Source organism: Watersipora subatra, chromosome 4 (genome assembly GCF_963576615.1).
Source record: "Watersipora subatra chromosome 4, tzWatSuba1.1, whole genome shotgun sequence".
NCBI lineage: Eukaryota > Metazoa > Bryozoa > Gymnolaemata > Cheilostomatida > Watersiporidae > Watersipora > Watersipora subatra.
The window spans coordinates 9,473,124-9,498,809 of NC_088711.1; the positions used below are offsets into that span (position 1 = coordinate 9,473,124).

A 25,686-nucleotide genomic window follows, 5' to 3' on the forward strand; every position below is an offset into this window, starting at 1 on the left:
AAAACACAAGATAGATTACAAATATAATGAGAAATTTTTTCGTATGTCTATTCGGATTTTGCAATTAATTCTCAGGTGATGTTAAATTGATGCGTCTAACACGAAATGTAGCGTAAACTAGAATTACTTATAAGTGAAAACATAAGATCGAGAATATCGATATTGTAAACAATTCTGCAAAACAAATTGATGTGAGCCATACGCTACTTTCTCTCTAAAAATTAAAAGACCGGGAAGACTAGTTCTGCAAATTTAAAAGAAAAACAAAGCAATGCGCGACTCTATTCAACTAGTAAAACAAAGCGTGCATGCCAACGGCCGTCAGAGAGCGCTTGTATAGTTATTTTTGCTCAATATTATAATTTTGTTGCAAATTACGTTTTGTAATTATTTAAAATTGAATTTAAAATTTATATTAAATTCAAGTGTTTAATAAACTTGCCACTTCTTTTACGGTTATAAACAAAAGATGGCCGTTGATATGACGTTTGGTGAGTTTTCTTCTCTACACCCACATTTAATAGGAAGTTAAGCCTGATATGAGTAGTCCCGCTTATCTCTGATCCTGCAATGAACTTTGATTCGCTATCAATTTTACCCACCTCAGTCAACGCAATGAATTGCTTAACAAAAATGGATGGAAGGTTTCGTTAGTGTGCATGCAGCGTATAAGGTTAATTACACTATTTTAGCTGTGCAGCACTATATTTATATGTTATTGACTAGCTTCTCAGAATACTTATCTTCGGGCTTGTAATTAAATTAGATTCTATTTTTATGCAATAAATGTTTGAACAGCTTCAATTCGATCTGGCATTAACATGTAACAACCTTTTTAGTAGGTCTTTGCCTGATAGTTACAGACATATCCTAACGATTTTTCAAGTTGTGCTCATCTGTTGTTATACGCAGTACTATTTAGTTTTGGTGGGAGATGTTGTGATAATAGTTATAAATTTCAGGGAACTTTCAGCGCACTTTCGCCTAATGATTGATAACCAATGTTTAAAGTGCATCAGCTTTTTAAGGTGGATACGATTTGAACTGAAGATCAGGACGCCGGTGGATGGGGTGTTGATTTACCCTAATAATGTAGATTATTTGGGTGTGATGGGGTTGTAGGAACAAAAGCTTGCAAAATAAACATTTTTAATTTTTCGGAGGTGTGAGATGCACAAAAAACAATTGTAGTACTTTTGTCTAGTTTATGTGGGAAACTTTTCTAGGGCACCAAAAATATACGTGCATATGCAGACATGTTCTAACACAAAAAACCATAATAGAACAGTTGAAAATATAAATATTGCTGGCTTTGGGTGAAGTACATATAGCTGTGAAATATGTAAAATTAAATACAGACCTATCACCATAGTACACGCATTCAAGAAATAAAAACTGTTTTAGTTTGCAGCAATTGCTGATTTAAGCCACTATTGTAAAAAGATTAGGTTCAGTCCAAATACCTTGACACATGAGTGTCCTAACATATGAGAAATTTGAGATTCGGAAAAAATTCTGAGCAAAATTTTGTCCTGAAATATGAGACAACTTTGAGCTACACGTCAGTTCCCGATGCGACCGCTAAGTGGCTGAAGATGCGAGAAGCTGCTTGTGAGAACGGCATCACTTGGTCTTTCTCATTGGAGCGATTTGCATATCTTGCGTTTTTTGTGTGCATTAATCAGTGCTAATAGGGGAGACAATTGAAATGACATACAGTCAAACATGGATAACTCGAACTTCAAGGGACCGAGCAAAAGTGTTCGAATTATCAGAGCATTCAAGTTATCAGAGCACTGTCACAAGTCCATATATTTACTTATTTATTAGTAGATACATGTACATATACAAACTATAATATAAATCAAAAGCACAAATGGCTTGTTTCAAATTAAATGCTTCTAATGTAAAGTTTAAAACGTTTTCATGAAAAAGTATAGAGATTTTTCTATCACTTGAGATTGGTTTGTTGTTTGAGGTGATGTTATTGCCAAGACGTTTTTCAGATTGACATTGGCAAAACTTGATCGTTGTTGAAATGCTCAAAAGAAAAGACTTTTTTTTGGGGGGTTTTACCCACGATCAATTTTGCCGTTTTTTCTTGAAGTTTATGCAGATTACCTTACTTTACCTGGGATTCGTTAAGAGCAACACTCTGAGGCAGTTCAATTAGAAGTTTTACGAGGTTTTACGGTACATTCTATATCACTCACGCTTTTTTAATAGATACTTATTGAATGTACACACGTATTCTGTGTTTAGGTCAAACGATGAATAGTTTTTTGTAGCTCAGACAACGTATACTTTTAATTACAACATTTTTTAAGACGTTTTAAACATTCAACATTCCGACGTTGATTCAACACGGAATCAACGTCGGAAAACTATTCATCACGGGCTAGCCGAGTCACGCACTCAAGGATTTTCGCCACGCACATTTAAAACAACATGCGATTTTTGTTTTGTATGTGCGTGGCGAAAATCCTTGCGCGCGTGACCCGGCTAGCCCGTGCTATTCATCGTATCGCAGTATAAATCAAATTTTACCAAACTTCTAGAAAAGTCGTTGACAAAAATATTTTGCCGATGGTGGTAATAACGACGCTTATGAATTACGAAAAGATGAAGTTTACCTCTATGGCTTTGAATAAAGTGATTTTCTAAAGCGAAAACAACCGTTTCGGTAGCTGTTGGGCAAAAAAACAGTTCGAATTAACAGTGTTGAGTTCGAGTTATCTATAGCAATTTATCATTACGTGGGAACGGACCAAAGGAAATGTTCGAATTAACCATGTGTTCGAGCTATCCGTGGACGAGTTATCCATGTTTGACTGTACGAAAAAGGTTATGTCTAACCTGTCTGTTAGGAATCTATCTAAGACAAACAACCCTAAATAGATTTCTTTTTAAAAGGTTTGCTAAAAGTGAAGGTGAAAGCGGGTCAAAAAGTCAGGCAAAAATAACCGAACTGGAAGAAGAAAAATGGGAAAATGAAAACATAATTAGAATAAAGTTTTGTGTAAAATGAGATTAAAACTCATTTGTAAGTTTGTGTGTATAGTAAGCTAAGTTTAATTAAGTTTTTTTAAGTCTATGTTATGTTACGTAGTGTCACAAAAGTGTAGTGTTTTGCCGTTAGCCACTACCGTTGGTCTCAAAGGTCATAACTCAATACAGTACTCTACATAACAATGCCACATTTGATTGCTGTCCATAACCACTACATAGGTATTTGTTACTTTGTGATCATAGGTAGTGAATTAGAACAATTAAAACATGGTTTCCCATTGCAATAGTCTGTTTTTGGGTGTTTTTTTTAGAGGGTGGGAATGGGTAATTTGTATTTAGTTGTTTTAATGGGGAAAAATTAATTTGAGATGTGAGTGAATTGATACGTGACCTGTGGTCTCGGGAATGCATTTAGCTTGTATCTCAAGGTGTTATTGTATTTTGATAGCTTAGAAAACTTGTGAAAAATATGAGTTGGTTAGAACCGACTCTATTCGAGTCATTGAGGCCATTACCCAACTAAGTTGCGAACTGTTGGATCACTCACCTTACAGCCTTTTTCTTACACCTTCGTGTTGGTTACTCATTCATTAAATTATGACCCTAGTTACCTGGTTGTCAACCAAAACATTGGTTTTTTTTCGTTCTTTGATGATTAACATACTTAAGTTAGGGTAGCCAACACCTAAACGCTTTGTAATTTTGCAAAGTTGCTCTAAAAGAGTATTTTGCTGATAATTCACCTAAATAGCTTATTTTAGTGTTGCCTAGTATTGTTTTTTTTGTACCGTAATCTATTTACGTAGTATGGTACTAAAAGGCACACTGCTCATATGCTAGTGGTTGTTTGTACAATGTTTCAGGGGCAGTGCCGTCTTTCTATCGTGAATTGTATGAAGTTGTGTGTCCTAATCAGGAGAGCCTCTCAAAAGAAGCATTTAACCATATTTTCAGTTCTTCTAGCGGTCTTACATCTGGAGCATTAGTACAGGTAGATCTTTGTACACTAAACGAGTAGTTCATATTTTGTAAACATCATAACCTTGTAAAAATGCTAGTGTAATCTTATCAAGCCCTCAGTCATTCCATTGGAGTTAATGTTCCAGTCTTCCGGTTATCTGTTTTTATCACAATCACAATGGTTAAAATTAGCTGTCTCAAGTCTCCAACTTGTAGAGCATATATTGCAATCTCCGTACACCTCTATATTTTTACTACAGATATTCGAGCTCGCAAGCAATGCTCAAGGGCAGCTCAACAGAACTGGACTCTACAAAGCTCTAGCCCTTTGTGCATTAGCTCAGCTTGGTAAAACCATCAACGATAAAATTTTAGAAAGTTTTTCAGACAAAGGTAAGTCTTTTATTTGTTAATAATATTAAGATTCTTTAAAAGACGGAAAGATACCCGAGGTTAGTACGTATGTCTGGTGATGTACATACACAAAAGTAAAGAAACTTAACAGTTGAAAACAATACTGCTGTGTAGAAGCTGGTCAATCCTCTACTATATGCAGTGCCAAAAGACCAGATGCTGTTGTCAAATGGTTAATCCGGTCATCACAGAATTTTTTTTATTTATATAGATATTTCAATTGTATTTCGATTTCTAATTTTGCTCTATACCAGTGGAATTTGTCTTAAAATGAAAGTCATTTTACACACACAAGTTTTCAATTGTGTTCGGTTCTAGTCATCAAGTAGAGCAAGTTATAAACAAGAACTATATATAAGTTACACTTTTACGGTACAAAAAGGTATAACTTGTTTAATGAGGAAATTATTTCTGATTGAAAGGTACGAACTACATGCATTTATTATCTACTTGACTAGTTAAAAACTTAATGCTTTGGACAACAGTTTACTGCGTCATTCTCTTTTGTTTTAGATTTTTGTAGAACTTTGACAATAATATTCGTTGTGAATACAAACTTCACTGTCAATATGATCATGGCTGTGTTGTTATGGGGCTTCATTTTTAACTACTCATTGGTAAAGGTTTAAGCCCAGCCTATTGGGCTGTCATCAATACAAACAATATTATATCAATGTTGGGATCAGCACGAAAATCAGCACTCTAATATTACATAAACTTTAGTTTTGTTTTTATCAAACTCGTTTAATCGTTAAAAAGATAGCGCATGCAAAGTTTCCCATTTTTGTTGGATTAAAAATATGCAAAAAAAAATTTGGCAGCAATCAAGATTTGCCATTGTATGAATTACAGACTTATGGTTTTTACATCAACTTACATGTGATAGTTATTTATGTTGAAAGTCTGTAAAACTCTTCTCACACCTCCTTTAAAGTTATGTGAATCTGTTTCCCTCCCTCACTATCGTTGCTACATATGAACATATGAGAAGATGTAAACTAGCAAATCTTTGTCTGAGTCACAAATAAGGAAATCGTGTTTGGTGTGCGCCAACAATAAATTATAAGTGAGCGAGCTGAACATTGGGCATGGAGGTTCAGTCTATGCTCCTTAGCATGTTTCTATTGTAGGAATATTTACTGTAACTTTTATGGTGATGAGAAATCCATGCTTTATATCGTGATTAATAATGAAAACTAGCCGCAGGTATCAACAAGCCCTCCTTTTAATCTAAAGAGTAAAGGTCTGTTTTAATATTCTTACTCCAAACGGATGAGTCAATCATGCTTATTCTGATTAAAAAATACATGGCCATGCTTGCCAAGAGTAACCCAGGAAAATACTGTAAATTTCATATATCCTTAAAGTCATGCAGGTTGATTGTTATGTATTGTTATGTTATACTACCATATGTTAAGTACCATATGGTACTTATGGTTTGATTTTGACTGCTAGAGTATGTGGCTACGGCCATGCCTTTATACGCTTTACTAATTTGAACACGATCAACCATGTATATGCTAATTTCGTTAACTTACAGAGGTAAAGCAAAGTTGAATTGCAGCATTTGTTCAGCTTAAAGTTTGGGCTGACCGAATTTATAAGAGGTCAGTGGCAGCTTCCTATTGTAGATCTGCCAGTGCCAAGTCTAGCCGAGTTGAGTGAGCTTCAACGGTTGAGCACTGAGCAGAGGCGTAAGCAGAAAAACAGCATGCTGACCCTCAGTTTTCACGAACTTAATGAGCTTGACTCGGTCAAGGTCGACCTCGTGCCAGAAAAAAAGGGAGTGATAATAAAGCATGTAGAGTATAATGTCACCAGTCAGGTTAGTTTCTTCCTCTCTTTCATATATCGGTTTAGCCATGAGCTTCCTTCTTGGTCTCAAAATAGTTGGACAGGCTGGGCACCTCTGATAGAGCTACAGCTGTACACGTGATATAGTCCGACCTCGGTTGGCGGGCCGTTATCCATTATAAGGAAGTTATTTGAAAAGAAAATTGCAGGAATTTTGAGGCGGCTTTTCCTATTACAAATAATGTAAATAATTTTAATTTGTTTCCAAGCCAATTAGAGAACTATCGAAGCATTTTATCCTATTTTGTACCACAAATGGATCTTAAAAAAGATGGTAATATATAAAGTACTAAAATTCTCATAAATACTCTACTTATAGATTTGGTGTAGCTGGGAATGTATTACTGTACCTGTAGCAACTCGTAGTCCAGTGTCAGTTCCTTAGATGTTAGATGTTTGTATAAAATAAAAGCATAGAAAATAACTGATGCATTTTATTCGAATCAAATGAAAAAAATGATATGATGCACTAATACACGACATAAAATGCAGTCAGTATGTCATAACCACAACGGAAGCATTTGCACACAATGGATGAACACTAAAAACACTGAGAAAGAGCGTCAGTAGGCAACTGAGCAGCATTGGGTTCCTTGACTCCCTAAAAGCAAGGAAGTCTCTGAAGTATTTGTGTGTCAAGTTAGTTTTCGTTTCAAGCCTGAAATTAAATAAATGGAATGTTTTTGTTTGAACTTCGATTTGTTTATGATTTGAGACCTAAAAAAGCCAAGGTTGGACAGTACAGTCAAACCTCAACTTGTGATCACCTCTACTTACAGATTTTTTGACATATGATGGAAAGTTTTTAGTAAATATTTGACTTGACACGAGAATAATTGTATCGTACTACATACAAAGTTTGTTGATATACTACAGCTTTGTAAAAAACAATAAAAAGTTAGTAAAAAGCAAAAATAATATGGAAATAATTGAAAATATATTAAATAGATTAATTAAACTATATCTAGTGTTAGAGTAAGTTGCATCGCATAATTTCATCACTCACTTTACCCATGACCTCACAGATTGACGAGCCAATACCTTAGTTCATATGTCGAATAAATTAACATTAAAACTCTCATTTTACTGATTGTTACTTTATTAATTTAGTTTATGCATGTAATTTAGGTTTTTACATCTAGTTAGTTCTATAGTGTTATATATGCACCTCCCTTGATACTATATCTATCTACTTGAAGCATCGTATTTATCCTCTGATATAAATTCAACATCATACTATATATCCTTTAAGAATATTTGTTCCAACATTCTATGGTTTTGTAATATAAAATAGGCTGATAGTCTGACACTTCTAATTCACCCGAGCAAGCTACTTCAAGTGTAGTCCACTTCTGGTGTAGTCTAGTTCTGGTGTTGTCCACTTCTGGTGTAGTCCAGTTCTGGTGTAGGCCAGTTCTTGTGTTTTCCACTTCTGGTGGAGTCCAGTTTTTGTGTTTTCCACTTCTGGTGTAGTCCAGTTCTGGTGTAGGCCATTTCTGGTGTAGGCTAGTTCTGGTGTAGGCTAGTTCTGGTGTAGGCTAGTTCTGGTGTAGTCCAGTTCTGGTGTAGTCCAGTTCTGGTGTAGTCCAGTTCTTGTGTAGGCTAGTTCTGGTGTAGGCCATTTCTGGTGTAGGCCATTTCTGGTGTAGGCCATTTCTGGTGTAGGCCATTTCTGGTGTAGGCCATTTCTGGTGTAGGCTAGTTTTGGTGTTGGCCACCTCTGGTGTAACCCTGATAGCCAAGAGCAATTCAAATACATTTGTACGGCATTGCCCACACCACACCAGCTGTATTTTGTGTAACAAAAGTGATCGATCATCTGACCTCATATTCTATTGTCGTTGTCATTCACACGTTTATGTTATGCAGTAGGCTGGCAGGACACACAAACTGCCATTGGGAAACCCATTGAACTTGCTATAAGAACTGTCAAATTAGTTTTAATTCAGATGGATGACGTGGTGGTCAAGATAGTAGGCATATTTGAAGTCTTTCATAATATCACATATTTACAATATCGCAATACGTGTATTCGCAAATCTATTCTATTGAGTTCAGAGTGCCAGCAGGGATTAGCAACATTGTTTTCAAAGGGTGACGCTGTTCCTACTATCACTAAAATCGGATTATCCTCTGTATCTGCTCTCAAACGCTTTAAATCTATAAACAATTACACTGTGATTATCAGTAATTGCACAACTACACCTAGATCAGTGTAATTACGTGTATATCAGTAGAGTGGCACATTATCGCCCACAAAAAAATTCTATCAACATTTGTAACAAAACATTAGGTAAGTCTTGGGGCACATGTACATGTACAAGATATAAATATGGAGTGTGCCATTCGAGAGAAACTGGAATACCACCTTCTTATGCACAGAGCATGCCGATTTTTTTGGAGATGTTTTTACTCCTAAATTGTCAAAGCACTTGCAGTCTACATTTTACTAGTCAGAGTAGAGTCTGCTATCCGCACTGGCAGATTTTGGAGGAGATTGGTCTGCTGCAGTTTGGCCTTTTTCAAGTATGACAGCAGTTTCAAGGGCAGATCATCAGGAGCAACAATGAAAGTATAACTTCATTGATTGGATACACACATTTACATCGACACTTAGGTCAACTGCGTGTGGTTTTCATTAATTTCATTGCTGATGCTAATTGAGTTACAGTTGATCGCTGTATCCACATCGTGTGCTGTAATTATGGTCAACAGCTTAGTTGCTTGCAGTGACCAGCTTCTTTTGTGGTTCTGCGTTCCAATGACTTGAGTTGTTCAACTTTCTGCCAACCACAAGGAGACTCTTGCCCTATTCGATTTGAGTCTGAACATCAGTTATCGAAATTTGCTAGTAGCGTAGTAGAATGTTGCCCCTTTCGTTACACTGAGCCCATCAGTAATACTGTCTTTAGCACCCAAGAATGATATGCTTATGCTGTTGAATTTGGTTGAACTTGTCCTTGACTTTCAACAGACTCTCACCTATTTCTTTAAAGATTTAATAATACTATATAAAATAAAATGCATATGACTAATAATATATTGTATAAACTCAAAATGAGCTGACATCTTTTACAGCTATATCCACAAAATGGCCACTGATATTTGGCTTTGTATGCTTTTCTGTATTCAATAAGAGGTCGTCTGTGGTATGAACAGTCATGCCATATCTCTGGTCTTCCAAGAGAAAGATGAACATTCTGTGGGCTAAATGCTGTCCTTACCTTACCATACAGCACACATGTCACAGCACCCCTTGCAGTAGATACCTCGAAGAGTTACTGTAAAGCACCCAGGAACCGCTTGTATTGAAAGGGCATCCAATATTAACTAAGCTTGTCTGTAGCAGTATCAGAAGACTGGAATAAACATGTTGATACTCAAACTATTCATTATATTATTGTATTATGTTCGTCTTGTAAGAGGATATTCAGACTATGACCTAGCGATGACCGACCAAACAACGCCGCTCTAGTTGATACTTCTGGATATGCCTCTGCATCCGTGATTTGCTACGCGTGAACATTATCAGTTGCTGTCATGTCATACGATCAGCCCACCAGATAAGACAACTGCATTGCATACAGTGGCTAGTGCACGTGTGTGTGATTTATTGGAGAGAATTGATAAGATATTAAACTGGCTAATGCATAGGGGGTCTGTAATGAATACAGCATCATTGACAAGCTAGTCATTTGATTTTTATTTCATTGCACATGAAAGGTGTAATGCCTGGTTTCCATATACGACGCAAAGCACCGGCAACAGCACCGCAGGCTATTGCGGTGAAATATGAACCTACACGCCAAGTATCACCGAGTACCACCGGTAATTGCTGGCGGTCAACGCAAGAGTTTAATGCTGTTCAACTTTCGCGAAAAGCTGCAGGCTTTTCGCGAAATTTGAACAGCGTTCAACCTGTAGATGCACTGTACAGGTGAAGGTCACCATTATCAAAACGGCGTGGCTAGCGAACATTTTATGCGATTATTAGCGATGCAGCTTTTTATGTGAACAGAAGCCGCTGAGCCTAGCGTCGCAATCGTTTTGCTGCACAAGTCACCGCCGGGGTTTCGCAATCGATATGGGAACCAGGCTTTAGTTTAAATTGATCAACATATGATCTGTTGCATTATGGGGTTTGTTGGTTGTGATACGTATAGCCAGTCTGTCATTATACTCCAGACACTACTGTTTGCAGATATATGGCGTTTCACTGAAAAATGGCTCTAGCGGATTCTAATGTAGCTTTTCTTGTGCCCTTATGCATCTAAATATATATATATATCATACGTAGATATCATTTTCGTAGATATCATAGAAGTATCGTGGTATGCTTTTGGCTCATTGTAGAGGTACAAGGTGACAGTGGGTAGGAGGTACAACGATTTCCATGCCCTACACGAGACCCTTATACATCGTTATCCATACAGAATCATTCCTTCACTGCCACCCAAAAAGATAGGAGGTAATCACTATTTTCACATGATACTGCTGCTGTATATATTGCTTAACTTGCTTTTTTACGCTTCAATCGTCATCTATGTTATGAGGAAGTTGATGAATGTATGCTCTCCATGCCCAACATTTGATTGATCTTCTACGAGATTGGTTTTGGTAAACTGAAGTTGCGATGTTAGTCAGTTGGTTGATCTTTTTTAGTCTAATCCATGATGCCTCATTTTGAGCATTGAAAGTCAAAGTAATAGCTTTAGTAGTCACACAAACAGTGTGTCAAGGTCGTAGCAACAATAGTTGACTTAGTCTCATATATCTGTGTCTGCAAATTGTTGACTGTAATAAATGCACTGCAGCATAGAGGCCACCTTTTGGGCAATTTGGCCGATTTTTCGAGTCCAACTCTGATTCATGAGTAATATTTTCTTGACCGGATCAACATTTCAAGTTATATAAATTTAATTCTGTCGGTCTAATTTTTGTCGATCTATGCTGTCATGATGTTGGTCCATGACTTTACTTTCATAGATTTTCTGATGCAGGAACCTTTTCTTGATCAGATTTGTGTGGCAGACAGTGGCACATAGAGTAGTTTTGACTAGATATCTTTGTCAAAATAGCATTCAAACCAAAATACTTGACACAAATATATTTTCACACTCGACTTATGAGTTTTTAAAAACTCAATTCAATACTTACTCTGTTTGTGCGATGCAGAATGATATGTATTTTAGTGCTACTAATGCCGAGTTAGTTTGCAGTAACTTCACCACAAATTTAGTGCTAAAATATCAGTTGTTGAGGTACTCATGTTTCATAGCGCCACCTTCCTAAAGGTTTTTATTTGGTCACTTACGAACATAAAGTATTTTGTACTTACCACTTTTTTTCATTCATTTTGAAAATGTATGTACAATGTATGTACACTTTATGTACAACGTATGTACAACATATGTGCAATGTATGTGCAATGTATGTGCAATGTATGTACAATGTATGTGCAATGTATGTGCAATGTATGTACAATGTATGTGCAATGTATGTGCAATATATGTGCAATGTATGTGCAATGTATGTACAATGCGTGTTAGTCAAAAACCTACCATCTAACAACATTATTTTTTAGGTATTTCCACCGAGTTCCTAGAGTCAAGAAGAAAATCATTGAGGCGGTTCTTGAACATTATAGCGAAGCACCCGGTGATAGCAGAAGGACGCCTCGGTATACTCAAGTTCTTTCTTACCTTCACCGGTTCGGTGCGTATGTCTTTGTTCTGTGTGCTGCTTTGCTCGCCATACACAGCATAGCCATCTGGACGCCTCGGTAACAGCTGAAAACCTTGGTTATATAACGACCGAAGTGAAGCTTGCATCATCGGAAACTCCGATTGGCGTAAGCAGCGGTTTGAAGTAATCCAAGTGTAAAAATCTGCAACCAATCAAAAGTGGTGCTTGTGCTTACTTTGACATGGCCGGGCTGAACTGAGGACACGTTTGATTGGACAACGCGTTATTAGCGAATGTAGCTTCGATTATTGGGTTCGACTCAATCGTGATTTAGAACACAACTAATGAAATCGTGCAACTGTTAGACAAAAAATTAGCGTTGTTACAGCCATTGTCCGAGTTTGCTTCTGCTGCACGTCACATGTTACAAATTTTTGTTGATTCTACTGTTTGGCTGCTCTATCGCTACAACTAAACTGATATCAAAGAAGTGTCATCATTGTGAATAGCTGGCTATGTATATGACCAAAACATTACACTTGGCTACTTGCCTGACCCTTTGTTGCTATTTTATCTCTGCTGGAGCTCCTTCTATGTGTATTTGTAGGACTGTCAGTCCAAGCTCAAGGAACAGTTCCGTAATGCCCCAGATGAGTTTATGACGAATGAGTTGGCTCTCAAAGCAAAGGTTGGTTCATATCTCTTTGGCAGCACTTCTCTTGAAGAATTGAGTGTAAAATATATACTGTTGTTACAAGGCCTGTTCAAGGGAAGTTAGGTTAGCATGAACCACCAAGTGTACCATGTGAGAAGAGACATTTGGGAGCTTCTGGAGTGAGCCATCATATGGTTCACACTCTAAAAGGTGTACCACTAGAGGGCCACTCTGGAGTGAGCCATCATATGGTTAACACTCTAAAAGGTGTACCACTAGAGGGCCACTCTGGAGTGAGCCATCGTATGGTTCACACTCTAAAAGGTGTACCACTAAAGGACCACTCTGGAGTGAGCCATCATATGGTTCACTCTAAAAGGTGTACTACAAGAGGGCCACTCCGACTGTTGCTCTTTAGCTTATAAGGCAGTGTTGTCGATGGCCATGCACTATATTTGTTTTTAATCACAATGCAACGACAGAATTTCTGGTAGTTAAAAGAAACAGTAAAATATGTTGCTACGCTGAGTATTTATAATAAGAATGGCTCGTAAGTCATTAACGCGGCTCACTTGACATCTATTGTTGGTTCGTACAAGTTTTATGGAGGATGATACAAATTCATTTTGCGAATGCCAAACATTTTTACAAGCGTATAATTGTAATGCAAGTGTAACAGAAGGCTTCTTTAGCACATAAACTGTCAGATATAGCCCTTTTTTTTAGTAAACTCATCAATGGTTTCTTTAGCTTGAGAGCAAAGATATGAATTTTTTGAAAAAATGTTTCTTTTTGCAGATACGAAGGCGTTTGTTTTCAAAAATTGAACATTTTGAAGCATTTTAAAATAATCCAAACATGTAAGCTGACGATGTCCACCTACTCACCTAAATCATTATACAGGAGCATCTGTAAGAGAGTTTAGTTGGACTATACGATAAAAATTGAACATATTCCAACATCAAAAACTCTGACTCTATTTTTTAAATTAAGTCTAAGAAAATAGGTTGCTTGTAGGATGTCCTGAGTTAAATGAATTCTTGCATCATGTTTTGGTGCTTTGCTAAACAACACCAAGTTTATGTTTGCTTGTTTTTGCTTTGCTTGTAAACATCACGTTATTGACTTGGAAAGTTCCGATTTATAGTAGTACACCACAAATAATCACACCGCACTGGTCATGTTCTCATATGTATAGATATGATAGATGCTCTTAGAGGGTTTACTACGAGGGCGATTCAATAAATATAATTTCCTTATAAGCTAAAATATTATTGTGATAAATACATAATTTTTTTGGAGCTATGCTCTTTTGTGTGTTGTCTTCACAAGGTATACTTTTTTAATAATTTTGAGGCTATACATTTTTTGGGGACAATTTTCAAATAGTTGCCCCGTTTAAAATCTTCTCACATGTTAAACCGAAAGCTTCAATAATAAGATTTTTTATCAAGTGAAGGAGTCAAACCGAGTGACATTTACAGGAGAATAAAAGCTCAATATGGTGACTGTTGTTTAAACCAAAACAGAGTTTTCAAATGGGCTAACAGTTTTAAGGAAGGAAGGACCTCTATTGAGAATGGACCAAGGTCAGGTAGGCCAAAACAGGCAGCCACACTAGCCAATTTAGAGACTGTGGACAAGCTTGTCAGGGCAAACAGATGGGTAAAAGAAAATTGTTAAATCATTGAGCATCTCCATTGGAGCAATACATTCCATTCTTGAAGATTTTGGGACCTCAAATGTGTGCTGGAGGTGGGTTCCCAAAATGCTCAGAGACGCCAACAAAGCTGGACATGTATAAGAAGAATCTGGACAGGGTTCAAAGGGACGGAGATTCCTTTTTAAATAGTCTTGTGATGACTAGTAACATAGTGACACACTATGAGCCAAAGCAGCAGTCATTGAGGTGGAAACACCCATCATATCCTGTCACAAACATGTTCAGAGCACAGATAAGAGGCAAAAAAGGGATGTTGACAGTGTTTTGAGATGTGAGAGGCCCCATTAAAGCAAGGACTCTTGAGCAGGGAACCACAATAAACAATGAAAACTACTGCCAACTGCTACACCAAGTCAAAAAGGGCATTGACAAGAGAAGAGGCATGCATTTTTTTTGTGTCATTCTCCATCAAGACAATGCAAGGTCCTACACTGTCACTCGAATCATTGGGACTATCAACCAACCAGGCTGGGAACTGTTGGGCCACCCACCTTACAGCCCTGATCTCACACCTTATGACTAACAGCTCTTTGGTGCGCTGAAATCCTATACCAGAGGCATTCATATGGAGACTCAGGGCGAGGTCAAAGCTAGTGAAAACGATTGGTTATGAAGACAAACTACAGAATTTTGCGCTGATAGGATCAAGAAACTAGTACCAAGATAACAGAAATATGTTGACTTGTCTGGCAATTATGTTAAAAAAAGTATCTCACTTAATCCTTTCATCCCTAGCCCCAAAATATCTGGGAAGGAATGGTTATCCCCTTGGCCGAATCCCAAATTGATTGAGATCGACTTTTTAAGCAATTTGTGCAAAATTCGTTTGCAATATCATAATTCTGTTGCAATATTTCGAAAGTATACATTCCAAGATTTTAAATGAGTACCAGTTTGCTATTTCTTGAAACTCATAAAACAGACCAATAGGGCTTTTTCTCAAGTTGTAAGAAAATCAACCATATCGGCAAAATATGAGGATCTTTTTTTTCAATAGCATCATTATACTTTCAATATTATAATCCAACTCCACAGCTTTATTACTTTACTACTAGCTTTAGGTAAGTCTCAAGAGCTGATATGATTATAAGATTTACTTACAGGTACCGTAAAACCTCTATTTGAACGCCATGGCACTCTATTTTACAACCCTTCTCCTAATAGTGGCGGTCAAATAGAGGTGGCGTTCAAATGGAGGCTGGCATTGTATTTTTTAAATAGCTCGTCAGTATTTTGGAAAGATAAATTTAACTCTTTCACGGGCGAAGCAAATGTCGCCTATATTTTGAACTCTCCTTCGGGCGGAGCGGCATTAACCTTTTTGGATGCAATAAAATCTGCTAACTTACCTCCAACTTGTAGATCTTTATATAAATTTGCATTGGGAAGCTGAGAAATGTCTCTACCAGTTGGTATCTATTGCTTGCAATTAACCTGCGATGATATTATAGTCTGTGCCCTGCTTTGCAAGTTGTTAGAGCTTTGAATTTTTTATTTCATTTTAAATTTGAAGACATATTTTTATTTATATTTACCAATGTTGCATAAAAGCTTATAGTACTCATTGATATGTTTGCTACAGTTTGCAGCCAAAACTGGCTTTTTGTGTGCAATAGAAGAGGAGTTATGTGCATGGATCCATTGTAAGCCAAGTTAAGATAACTGTAAGGGTGCTATTAAATAACATGCTATAAATCTGCAAATTTATAAGTTATGTAACAATACTCTACATGTATCAAATGCTACAAACATGTATTCAAGAATAAGTGACATAAGCGAACCATACTTATTATAAGTATGGTATAAGTATACTTATTATAATAATGTAGATTATTTGGGTGTGATGGGGTTGTAAGAACAAAAGCTTGCAAAATAGACATTTTTAATTTAATTTTTTGGAGGTGTGAGATACACCAAAAACAATTGTAGTACTTTTGTCTGGTTTACGCGGGAAACTTTTTTAGGGCACCAAAAATATACGTGCATATGCAGACATGTTCTAACACAAAAACCATAATAGAACAGTTGAAAATATAAAAATTGTTGGCTTTGGGTGAAGTACATGTAGCTGTGAAATATGTAAAATTAAATACAGACCTATCACCATAATACATGCACTCAAGAAATAAAAACTGTTTTAGTTTGCAGCAATTGCTGATTTAAGCCACTCTTTTAAAAAGATTAGGTTCACTCTAGTGAACCTCATTTAAGTTTAACGTTTAAGCTTTCTAAGCTTTAACGAAAAAACCGAAGTTCTCTGGAGTTTAAAAACGGGATTCAATACGAACAGAAACAACGAAAGAATTAATTTTTATTAACGTAACCGAGTCATTATTAGTACGATTTTGTGGACACTTCCCTACTAATTACTTGCTATTTTGGGTTTGTAAAGATCAAAGAAAGTCAAAGTGATGGTCAAATGGGGCTGCTGTTCAATTAAAGGGTGGCGCTCTGTTTTTCAACCCTTCTCCTATAGTCAAATAGAGGTGGCATTCAAATAGAGGTTTTAGAGGTTTTAACCTTTACGTTCATGTAGAGGTTTTATGGTAAGTACTAAACTTTGAATAAAGGCTAAGGAAGGCATCAAATAATAACGATAGTTGCTACTATCTGACTGAATCTGACAGCTGTGATAGTAATTTTTTGTGAGTCGAGTTAACCTTAATGTAGCATGATTTTATTTTCAAGCAGCTTTACTACTTGCTGCTAAAATTGGGCATATTGACAATAATAATTACTCAGTAGCAGCTGAATACAATCAGAAGTTGACCAACCATGTTGTATGTAATCACAATTATCTCATCTTGTAGTGCATGAATCTTGGTAATTTTATGTCACTGCTTATCCTGGTAGGTGTGCCAACAACCGAAATTTATAGCTTGCCAAGTTGGATTGGTTTTCATGCTTTTTTAGCTGATTTTAGCAGCTAGTGTTTTTCTAATCGTTTACTGATTTGAAGCAATTTTTTTATTTTGCTCTTAAAAAGTTTCTTTGCTTGTACATAGCTACATTGTTTTAATATAGAAATGGAGCTTGAAATGTCTTCTTCTTGAATGAAAAACAGAATTGAGATAAAATTATTAAAAAAAAGAGATCTGGGCATTTTAGTAACACTATCACCTGTGAGCAGTCAGTTATTAAATTTGGTCTAGATGTGTGCAATAGTTATTTAATTTGGCCTGAAAGGGTAAACTACAACTTGACTTACAATAAACTTTCTCTACTTATCGAATCGCCCTCGTAATATTTTACTCTGTTTAAGAGATCTATTTTACTTGTTGATTCATAAAACATGCTGGCATGGTCAGTTAACCAAAGTCAATCGTCCGGTTTAATCTCTGCAAACACTAGACATTTTTGTTTGATCATATCTCACTTAGAGAGCAGTGGTCATAGCTTATTATAGCCAAAGGCTGCGTCTCCTGTGCAGGATTCTATGATGTAATATATTCTCAGTGATCACAAAGCTGTTAGTAATTAGAAAGACATGCTTTCGGCAGTCTATTTGTTCTAGACATTGTTCTAATAGACCAGCCATTCTCATTAGCAGCTCTTGAGTAAATTCAATTTCACGAACTTCAGTTGAGCAATTGTCAATTGTAAGTGTTGTTAGGTCTGACCTCTATCCACCACCCCTTTTGATAGAAATATTTATGGTCTCTATCCGCCACTGCCCTGTACATGTATTAGTAATTAATGTGACTTCCATCCACTTCTGCCTTCTAATAATGATGGATGTAGTCTTTAATCATTGCTGCTATCTGACAACAATAAACAGGTCAGGTACTCAACTCGTGCAGTACTCTGCTCATAAATGATGACTCTATTGCGATGACAGAAACAGCTAAGCAGGGCTGTACATGTAGTTCCTGTGCACTTGGCTTCTCTTCATATACTTGATACTGCCCTTCTATCACTTCCTTATAAGAAATTTTGCTTGCAGGAACTGGTGCCAATGGACACACAAGTGCAGTATTCAAATAGCCGAACATTTGTAGCAGCTCTCATACAAAGTGTTAACAGACTCAAGGATATCTCTGAACGTCTTGTTAAAAGATCTTTAGAGCTGTCAGTGGATATGAAACAGATTGCAGTTGAGCTCAGGTATTGTTGTAGTAGAGCTCAGGTATTGTTGCAACAGAGCTCAGGTATTGTTGTAGTAGAGCTCAGGTATTGTTGTAATAGAGCCTAGGTATTGTTGTAGTAGAGCTCAGGTATTGTTGTAGTAGAGCTCAGGTATTGTTGCAGTAGAACTCAGGTATTGTTGTAGTAGAGCTCAGGTATTGTTGGAGTGGAGCTCAAGTATTGTTGTAGTAGAGCTCAGGTATTGTTGCAGTAGAGCTCAGGTATTGTTGTAGTAGAGCTCAGGTATTGTTGTAGTAGAGCTCAGGTATTGTTGTAGTAGAGCTCAGGTATTGTTGCAGTAGAGCTCAGGTATTGTTGTAGTAGAGCTCAGGTGATCTTTGGAATTACGTCGGCCTTGCTGTTGTATGCTAGACTTAGGGCTGCATGTGCCATTTAGTAATGTACTTAAACAGGAGAAGATTATATCTGCCATAATGATTATCACTGTGGTAGTGCGAATATTTGGAGAGCAAACTTTACTTTACATTAATGAGGCAAATACATGCTAGCAAACGTTTCCAACCAAAACAGACTTATTCTTACAAACAAATTTTAGAACATGCACGAAGCCCCTATCTTACTAACAAACATTTGGTATTCAACTGAATTCAATTGGGGTTTTAGAGAAAGCTGCATGGTCTAACCATGTGTCTCGGTACATTTACCCTAAATAGCAAGGCTTGTGTTGTTCATAATCATTACATCATGTCATATTTTTGTTGCTAGTGCATTCAATTTGTTTTTTGTTAATTTGTTCATTGGAAAATTTGACATTCACCATTTGTATTTGCATGTAATCACGCTGCCATCTTATGCATATTCTGCATAAACTAAAATTTGGTTGTTTACATACCTGCAATATCAATAACTATGTAGACTGTATCGTAGGCCTCTAAAGTGCACCTTATGTATTATTCATATAATTTTATGCAGTTTTTCTTTTGTAAGTATTTGTGTGTATTTAATTGCAATTGTATTCTTTATATGACAGCACAATGACTAGCAGTTCATCGGTAGTGACTTCCTGGGCAACGGGGCCATCAGATAGCTGGGATCACCTGCAAAAGGGCTTCAAGCACTTGTCAGTAGAGTACTCGACCCTTTCGGAGAAGGCGACTAGAAAGGCAGCTAATGAGGAGCTGCGTATTCTCGAAGAATTAGAAGCATTTCTCGCTCTGCTCATGGCATATCGGGTAGGCTGCTGCTTTTAGGGTTTCTTTCTGTACATGTTTATAGCTAGGTTGTCACAGGGGCTAGAATAGAAGATATGTGATGGTGTGTTACTTGAGATATGTAATGGTGTGTTACTTGAGATATTTGATGGTGTGTTACTTGAGATATGTAATGGTGTGTTACTTGAGGTATGTAATGGTGTGTTACTTGAGATATGTAATGGTGTGTTACTTGAGATATGTAATGGTGTGTTACTTGAGATATGTAATGGCGTGTTGCTTGAGATATGTGATGGTGTGTTACTTGAGATATGTGATGGTGTGTTACTTGAGATATGTGATGGTGTGTTACTTGAGATATGTAATGGTGTGTTACTTGAGATATGTGATGGTGTGTTACTTAAGCTTATTGTAATTTGAGAAATCATGAATAGCTCAAACCAAAGTATTCAATGAATGATTTCAAGATATCTCAAATCAGAGTTTTCGATTCGAGTTGAATCACCCAGCCATCTCTGTGACATCATGATGAATCTGATGACATGCAAGTTAAACTCATACCGATAGGCATTCGGATTTATCTAAAGTTACAATCAATTGTGCATAGCAAATAACAAACAATTAAGTACAAACTCTTTTGTATAATACTATAGCAGATTATGAAAAAAACCTGCAGATTTTAAATGATTTGAAACTGACATTACTAAATTTTTTACTCAACATTCTGTTAACAATTATGTGGTAAGTTTGCATGCTCTGAAATGAATTTGTTTAAAAAATCATTTTTAAATTATCCAAATTAGAGGCAAATTTAAATGGATATTTGTTCATGTGAGTCAATCAGCAAGTACATGTACTAAATTTTTCAAATAATTAGAATTACAGTAATTAAGTATCTAATCAGTCATGTAATTTAAATAAGCAAAGAGTTGAAGTGACTGGAACCATCTATAAATCTAGCAAACCTTTCAAGTTGAAGTCTGGACCTTCAGTAGCAGTAAATACCGTTCCCATGATGAAAGTGCTCAAATACCCTAACAGTTTGTTCATTGTGTCTCAGGTTTCATAGAGTAATGCTCAGTATATAATTTCCCTCTCTCTCTCTTTTCTGGCAGGACCTTTGTGACCGGCATCAGAAGGGTGTGCTGAATGACCACCAGAGGGCGCTTAATAAGATGGGCAGCATCAAGAAGAAACAGATGCATGCAACTGTGAGAGGCTCTGATGTAAGTCTGTTCACTGGCAATCCTATGGACTGTTATAGACTCACTAGTTTGTCTTGTGATTGCTTTTTCACTGTTATCGGTAAAGTATTATTTTAGTTATACCTCGACATACGAGCTTCACACGTTCTGAGACTGAGCTTGTATGTCAATTTGCTCGCGCTTTAAAGCACTACATGTATTTCCTATTTGAAATAACTAAATACAAATTAATCCGTTACCATTTTCATGAAAAGAACACATAAAACACGATGTTAAGGTGTAAAGACATTACTATGTACATTGTCGTAAGCATTTACGTTCGAGACAGACATAGTGGCTAACAGCGGTCGGAGAGAGACCTGACAGCAACGAGTCTGGTACACTAAACTTTTGTGATGCTACGTAACAAAAACTTTAAATTTAACTTAGGTTAATTTAGTTTACTAGATACATACTTAAAGCTAAGTTTTAATCTTTTACTAAACTTCCTTTAATTTTGTCATCTTAATCTGTTATAATCTGTTTCTGGTTTTGTGCTCTGCCTCGTGTTCACTATAACTTTTAGCTAACCTTTTAAAACATTTTTAAACTGATTAAAGAAAAGAGGTCGAGCGATTCTGTCCTTGAAAGCGGCCTGTCTCATACTTGGCCATATAGTGGCCATCGAGAAGCCGGTCGTATGCTCGTATCTGAAAGATTACTCGAATCTCAAAGCAAAACTTGCTTGAAATGCTGTTCGTATCTTGATTTTCTCTTATGTTGGGGCACTCGTATGTGGAGGTACGACGTATAGTTCAACCTCTGTTTACGATTGCTTAACATAGAAATTTTCTCGCAGACGACTCAGAATTTGAGCACATATTCGAATTAACACCTGAAATACTTCATAGCGTATGATGTTCTAATTTTCTCGAAGCATTGCTATTCCAAAAGTGAGAGTGAAGCAGCAAATTACAAATAAAATGTAAAGAAATACAAAGTTGTTCAAACTGTGAAAGCTAAGTAAGTTTCAACATTTCCCAACCTAAATTAGGTTAAGTTATAATGCATATCTCTATGATGATAACTTCTACCTGCTTATCGCTGAGCCTAAATTTATGTTCACATGTCTCTAAGATAACATTAAAAACCTTTCTTCATTGATTATTACTTTATTAATCTACAATGGAGCCTCAGTTCTCAAAAATAATCCGTTCCAAAAAGTTGTTCGAAAACCGAGTTGTTCGAGACTCGAAACAATTATTCCCATTAGAATTAATATATGTAAATTTTCATCTATTCCAAGCCGAGATAACAATTTTGGTAAAGTATTTTTTCAACATTTTACACCAAAAACTGTACTGTATACTACATACTATAAATAAAAGCGGGTAGATATAGATGGTGTTTATTTTTAATAAAATATTTTTTATCTATGATGATGAAAACAGAAAACAAAAAGTAAACATTCTGTATGTTTTGCTCTTAAAACATCAAAAACATTCTATGTTAAGATACAATACGAGAAATTGCAGAAATTGATAGCGAAACAGCGAAAAATACAACAGATCAGTTACATCAAAAATCGTGTGAAAAAGAAAATATAAACAGCAATAGCACGTTTACTTCACATCTCTGAAGGAGAACCCTCATCCAAAACAATTTAGGGTAACTCGGCTGGAGGAGTTCTCTCTAGCAAATCTCTTCGGTAGAGGGATGTCGTCCTAGATGGCTCCTTCTTTTTTGTAAATAATTAATGAAGGGAACATGCTTCTCCCTTTGTTAACGAATGTTTCCATGCGGTTTCCGGAGCAGTTCCGAATGTTAATTTTAATGCGCATGCTCCGGTTTGGTCAAAAACCGAATTTATGTTCTAGGTCCGAGACGAACAAATCTCAATTTTTTTGTCAAAAACCGAATTGGTCAAGAACAGAAACATTCGAGAACCGAGGTTCCACTGTAGTTTACATATACCGTAATTAACTTTTGCATTTATTTTTTATATAATTTTATACAAAATATTGATTGTGTAATTGTCTGCAGTATTTATGAAGGAGCTATCTGAGGGTTTTAGACGGTGGAACTAATTCAAAAAATTACAATGAATTCATAGAAAAATATTCACTTCAACATACAGAAGTTTCAACAAACGAAACATATCTTGGAATAAATTAACTTCGTATGTAGTGTCTCAACTGTAATGACGGCATCGCTGTATGTCAAAATTATAGTTAACATTTATTATTATAAGTCTTTGTTGAAAGCATATTAGTCACTTTGTGCTGGGTTTTCAGTTTTGATTCGTAGACTTTGTGTACCTTACAATCCCGTTATTATTAGCCTTGTTGCAGCTTTTTCACTTGAACACAATAACGTAAAAATACTTTATAATAAAGAACTATTTTCTTATGGTTCTCAGCAGTTGAACATGTGTGTGTTGTACAGAATTCATTTGATGAGTAGCAAGTCTGTTAAACAACGGAAATGATAAATAAAAGGGTGGATAAAATTGGTTTCATACAAATCTCTGTGAATTACATACTCTCGGCAAAATTTGATTGCAAAGACTAAGTTGTCTGCTCATGCAATTTTAGATATTTCAATTACTTTTAGGAGTTGTATACTCAGGACTATGTATGTACATGTAGTGATAAGTGATTTCTAAATTTTGTTTAGGGAGCTGGTGAGAACTTTGAAAGTCGTATTCTTGCTGTAAGTACAGTTTACCATTTATATAATAAATGTCACCATATTAAGGAGCTTCTTGTACAGGCTTTGCTCTTCCTGTTCATTAAAGAAATGCTGCCAATTAACATGACCTGAATGTTGTAATTGTTTATAGAGCAATTGCGGAAATAAGCTACAGGCATGATATTATGAACATCTATAGCAGAGGTTTCCAACCTTTTTCATTCAGTTCCCCCCTTATGCTTTTTCATAAATTTGATTCTCCCCGCACTTTTAACTCATGACTAAAAACAACCAATACAAATTATAATCCCATTTTATTGTATATATCTAAACATATAACAACATAATATAAACTTTTATGCAGTACATATACAACACACAACAATACATGACCTCTGGCATGGCGGTGAATTGGTTCATGATTAGGTTAACTTACTATTCAAGCAAAATCTGGATGGATGTGTTCACATATATCTGGGTTTTGACTAGTAGCTCATTATTAGCAAATAGTGTTATTGGTAAAACCAAAATCTTAAATGATGAAACCCAAACTCACACGGCACTGCAGGACAAAAATTTATCAAATCAGACACCTCGCTGTTTCCCCTTGTATATTCAAAATTCCCCCCTAAAGGAATTCCTCCCTGGTTGGAATCCCTGATCTATAGACTTCTTCACATATATTATTATATGAGCTTAGCTTCTCCATCAACTTATTAATGTCTGTGACCTCATTTTCCTAATTGTTAAGAGTAGGCAACCTCTGATAGAAGCATTACTCATTTTGTTTTTCTAATAGCAAGAGAGTGCCATCACAAACATGGAAAATCGGAATTATTTCTCGCTCCACTGCATACAGATGGAGACGCAATTGATACACTCAAATATGATGATGTTATCCAATGCTTTCCGGGAGATGGCAGGTGTCGAGTCAGCTGGCTATTCTGAGGTCGGTACTAAGGACATTTGGAAAATATACAGTAAATGCAAAAATGGGCATTAACAAAGATGTCACTTGAGACAAAGTCTTTTTGAATAACTTCTAAAAACTTTCTTTGTTAGATGTTAGCAATCGTTCAATTTTCCCTATTTTGTGTTTTTATTCGTATGTATTTTTGGTGTTTGTTATTTCCTGTAATTTACAATAAAATAGAATTACATATAACGTTAGATTAAAATCTGACAACTTTTTACTTTTGCCAACAGCTGTAAAACCGTACAGCATTTGCTGTATTCGTTTATATGATATGACACAGGTAAGCTAATGAGCATTAATAAGCTTCTTCAATAGCTGTGAGATTGGATAGAGATAAACGGTATATGACAGGAGATGACAGGTTCCATAAGAAATGATTTATGATTTGTCTGATAATGCAGCAAATCTGCTTGTGTTTGATTGGAGCATCTGTTTAGTAAAGCAGTTATTTTCATACAGTATTTATTGTACAATCTTAGAAAGGTTTCTATACACACAGAGTTTAAAATGAAACACGAATGGTGGGTAATGTTGGTGCAAACGATAAAATGAATAACAGAATATTCGGGTTAACTAGTTGTGCTAATTATTGCTTTTTTAGTTGTCACAGTGCTGGCAGAATCTTCTGCAATTAGTGGAAAGAGTCATGCCTTCCCAGAATGGCCAGACTAGCCCACCAACCAGTCCGAGTCGATCATTAAGCTCTCCAGGTATTACTTTGTAGGAACGATGAGTCACATCCTATGTTACATAGCTCAGTCCTTGGCCCACTACTATATTTGCCAGTAATAGCTGCTGTCATTGGCAATGAGTTTCTGTCAATCAATCTGATTCTATAATTACTCAGGCTCTGTAGATGTACTGGATCTAGATTTTGGTAATTGTTTACTGTATAATTTTTGTGGCTTCAAATCAGTTTATGGAAATACGAGGGATGTGTGTAATGTTTCCTTTATGATTACTTGACTAGTCTACCTGAAGCCTGTGTTTATTCAAGTTTTATTCTTTACTTTTGCTCAAAATTGATGATGAATCACGTATACTGACCAACATTGCTGTCTTGACATAACAGAGCTAGTATTTATATACATTATGGCAGAAATAATATCCGCGGTGCTAACTCTGTACACATTTGATAAAATTACATAATTATATTGAAATTATATTTTGTCTTCAGTGATGAGATTGTGATTTCGTTTATCTACTGTTCTTTCCACAGGTACTGTTCTATGCATTTT

General features: G+C 36.1%; 1 protein-coding gene across 2 annotated transcripts; it reads left to right on the forward strand.

Moving 5' to 3' along the window:
- Window positions 1-469: 469 nt before the first annotated feature.
- Window positions 470-25,590, forward strand: LOC137394746 (sorting nexin-8-like). Of its 2 annotated transcripts, XM_068081508.1 has the most exons (13): window positions 470-491; window positions 3,873-4,000; window positions 4,230-4,362; window positions 6,015-6,208; window positions 10,591-10,705; window positions 11,822-11,952; window positions 12,530-12,610; window positions 18,244-18,404; window positions 19,417-19,618; window positions 20,713-20,823; window positions 23,458-23,493; window positions 24,272-24,421; window positions 25,050-25,590. In XM_068081508.1, exons 1-13 carry the CDS (start codon window positions 470-472, stop codon window positions 25,170-25,172), a joined length of 1,587 nt encoding a protein of 528 aa, XP_067937609.1. In that variant the 3' UTR covers window positions 25,173-25,590. The 2 variants fall into 2 exon arrangements, with proteins under 2 accessions (XP_067937609.1, XP_067937610.1); XM_068081509.1 differs by lacking the exons at window positions 470-491; window positions 3,873-4,000 and adding an exon at window positions 584-673.
- The last annotated feature ends 96 nt before the right edge of the window (window positions 25,591-25,686 follow it).

Coding starts and splice junctions, on each gene's coding strand:
- LOC137394746 (XM_068081508.1), top strand. CDS start 470: ATGGCCGTTGATATGACGTTTG. Junction 4,363..6,014: donor AGAAAGTTTTTCAGACAAAG/GTAAGTCTTTTA, acceptor TTCCTATTGTAG/ATCTGCCAGTGCCAAGTCTA. Junction 24,422..25,049: donor AGTCAGCTGGCTATTCTGAG/GTCGGTACTAAG, acceptor TTGCTTTTTTAG/TTGTCACAGTGCTGGCAGAA.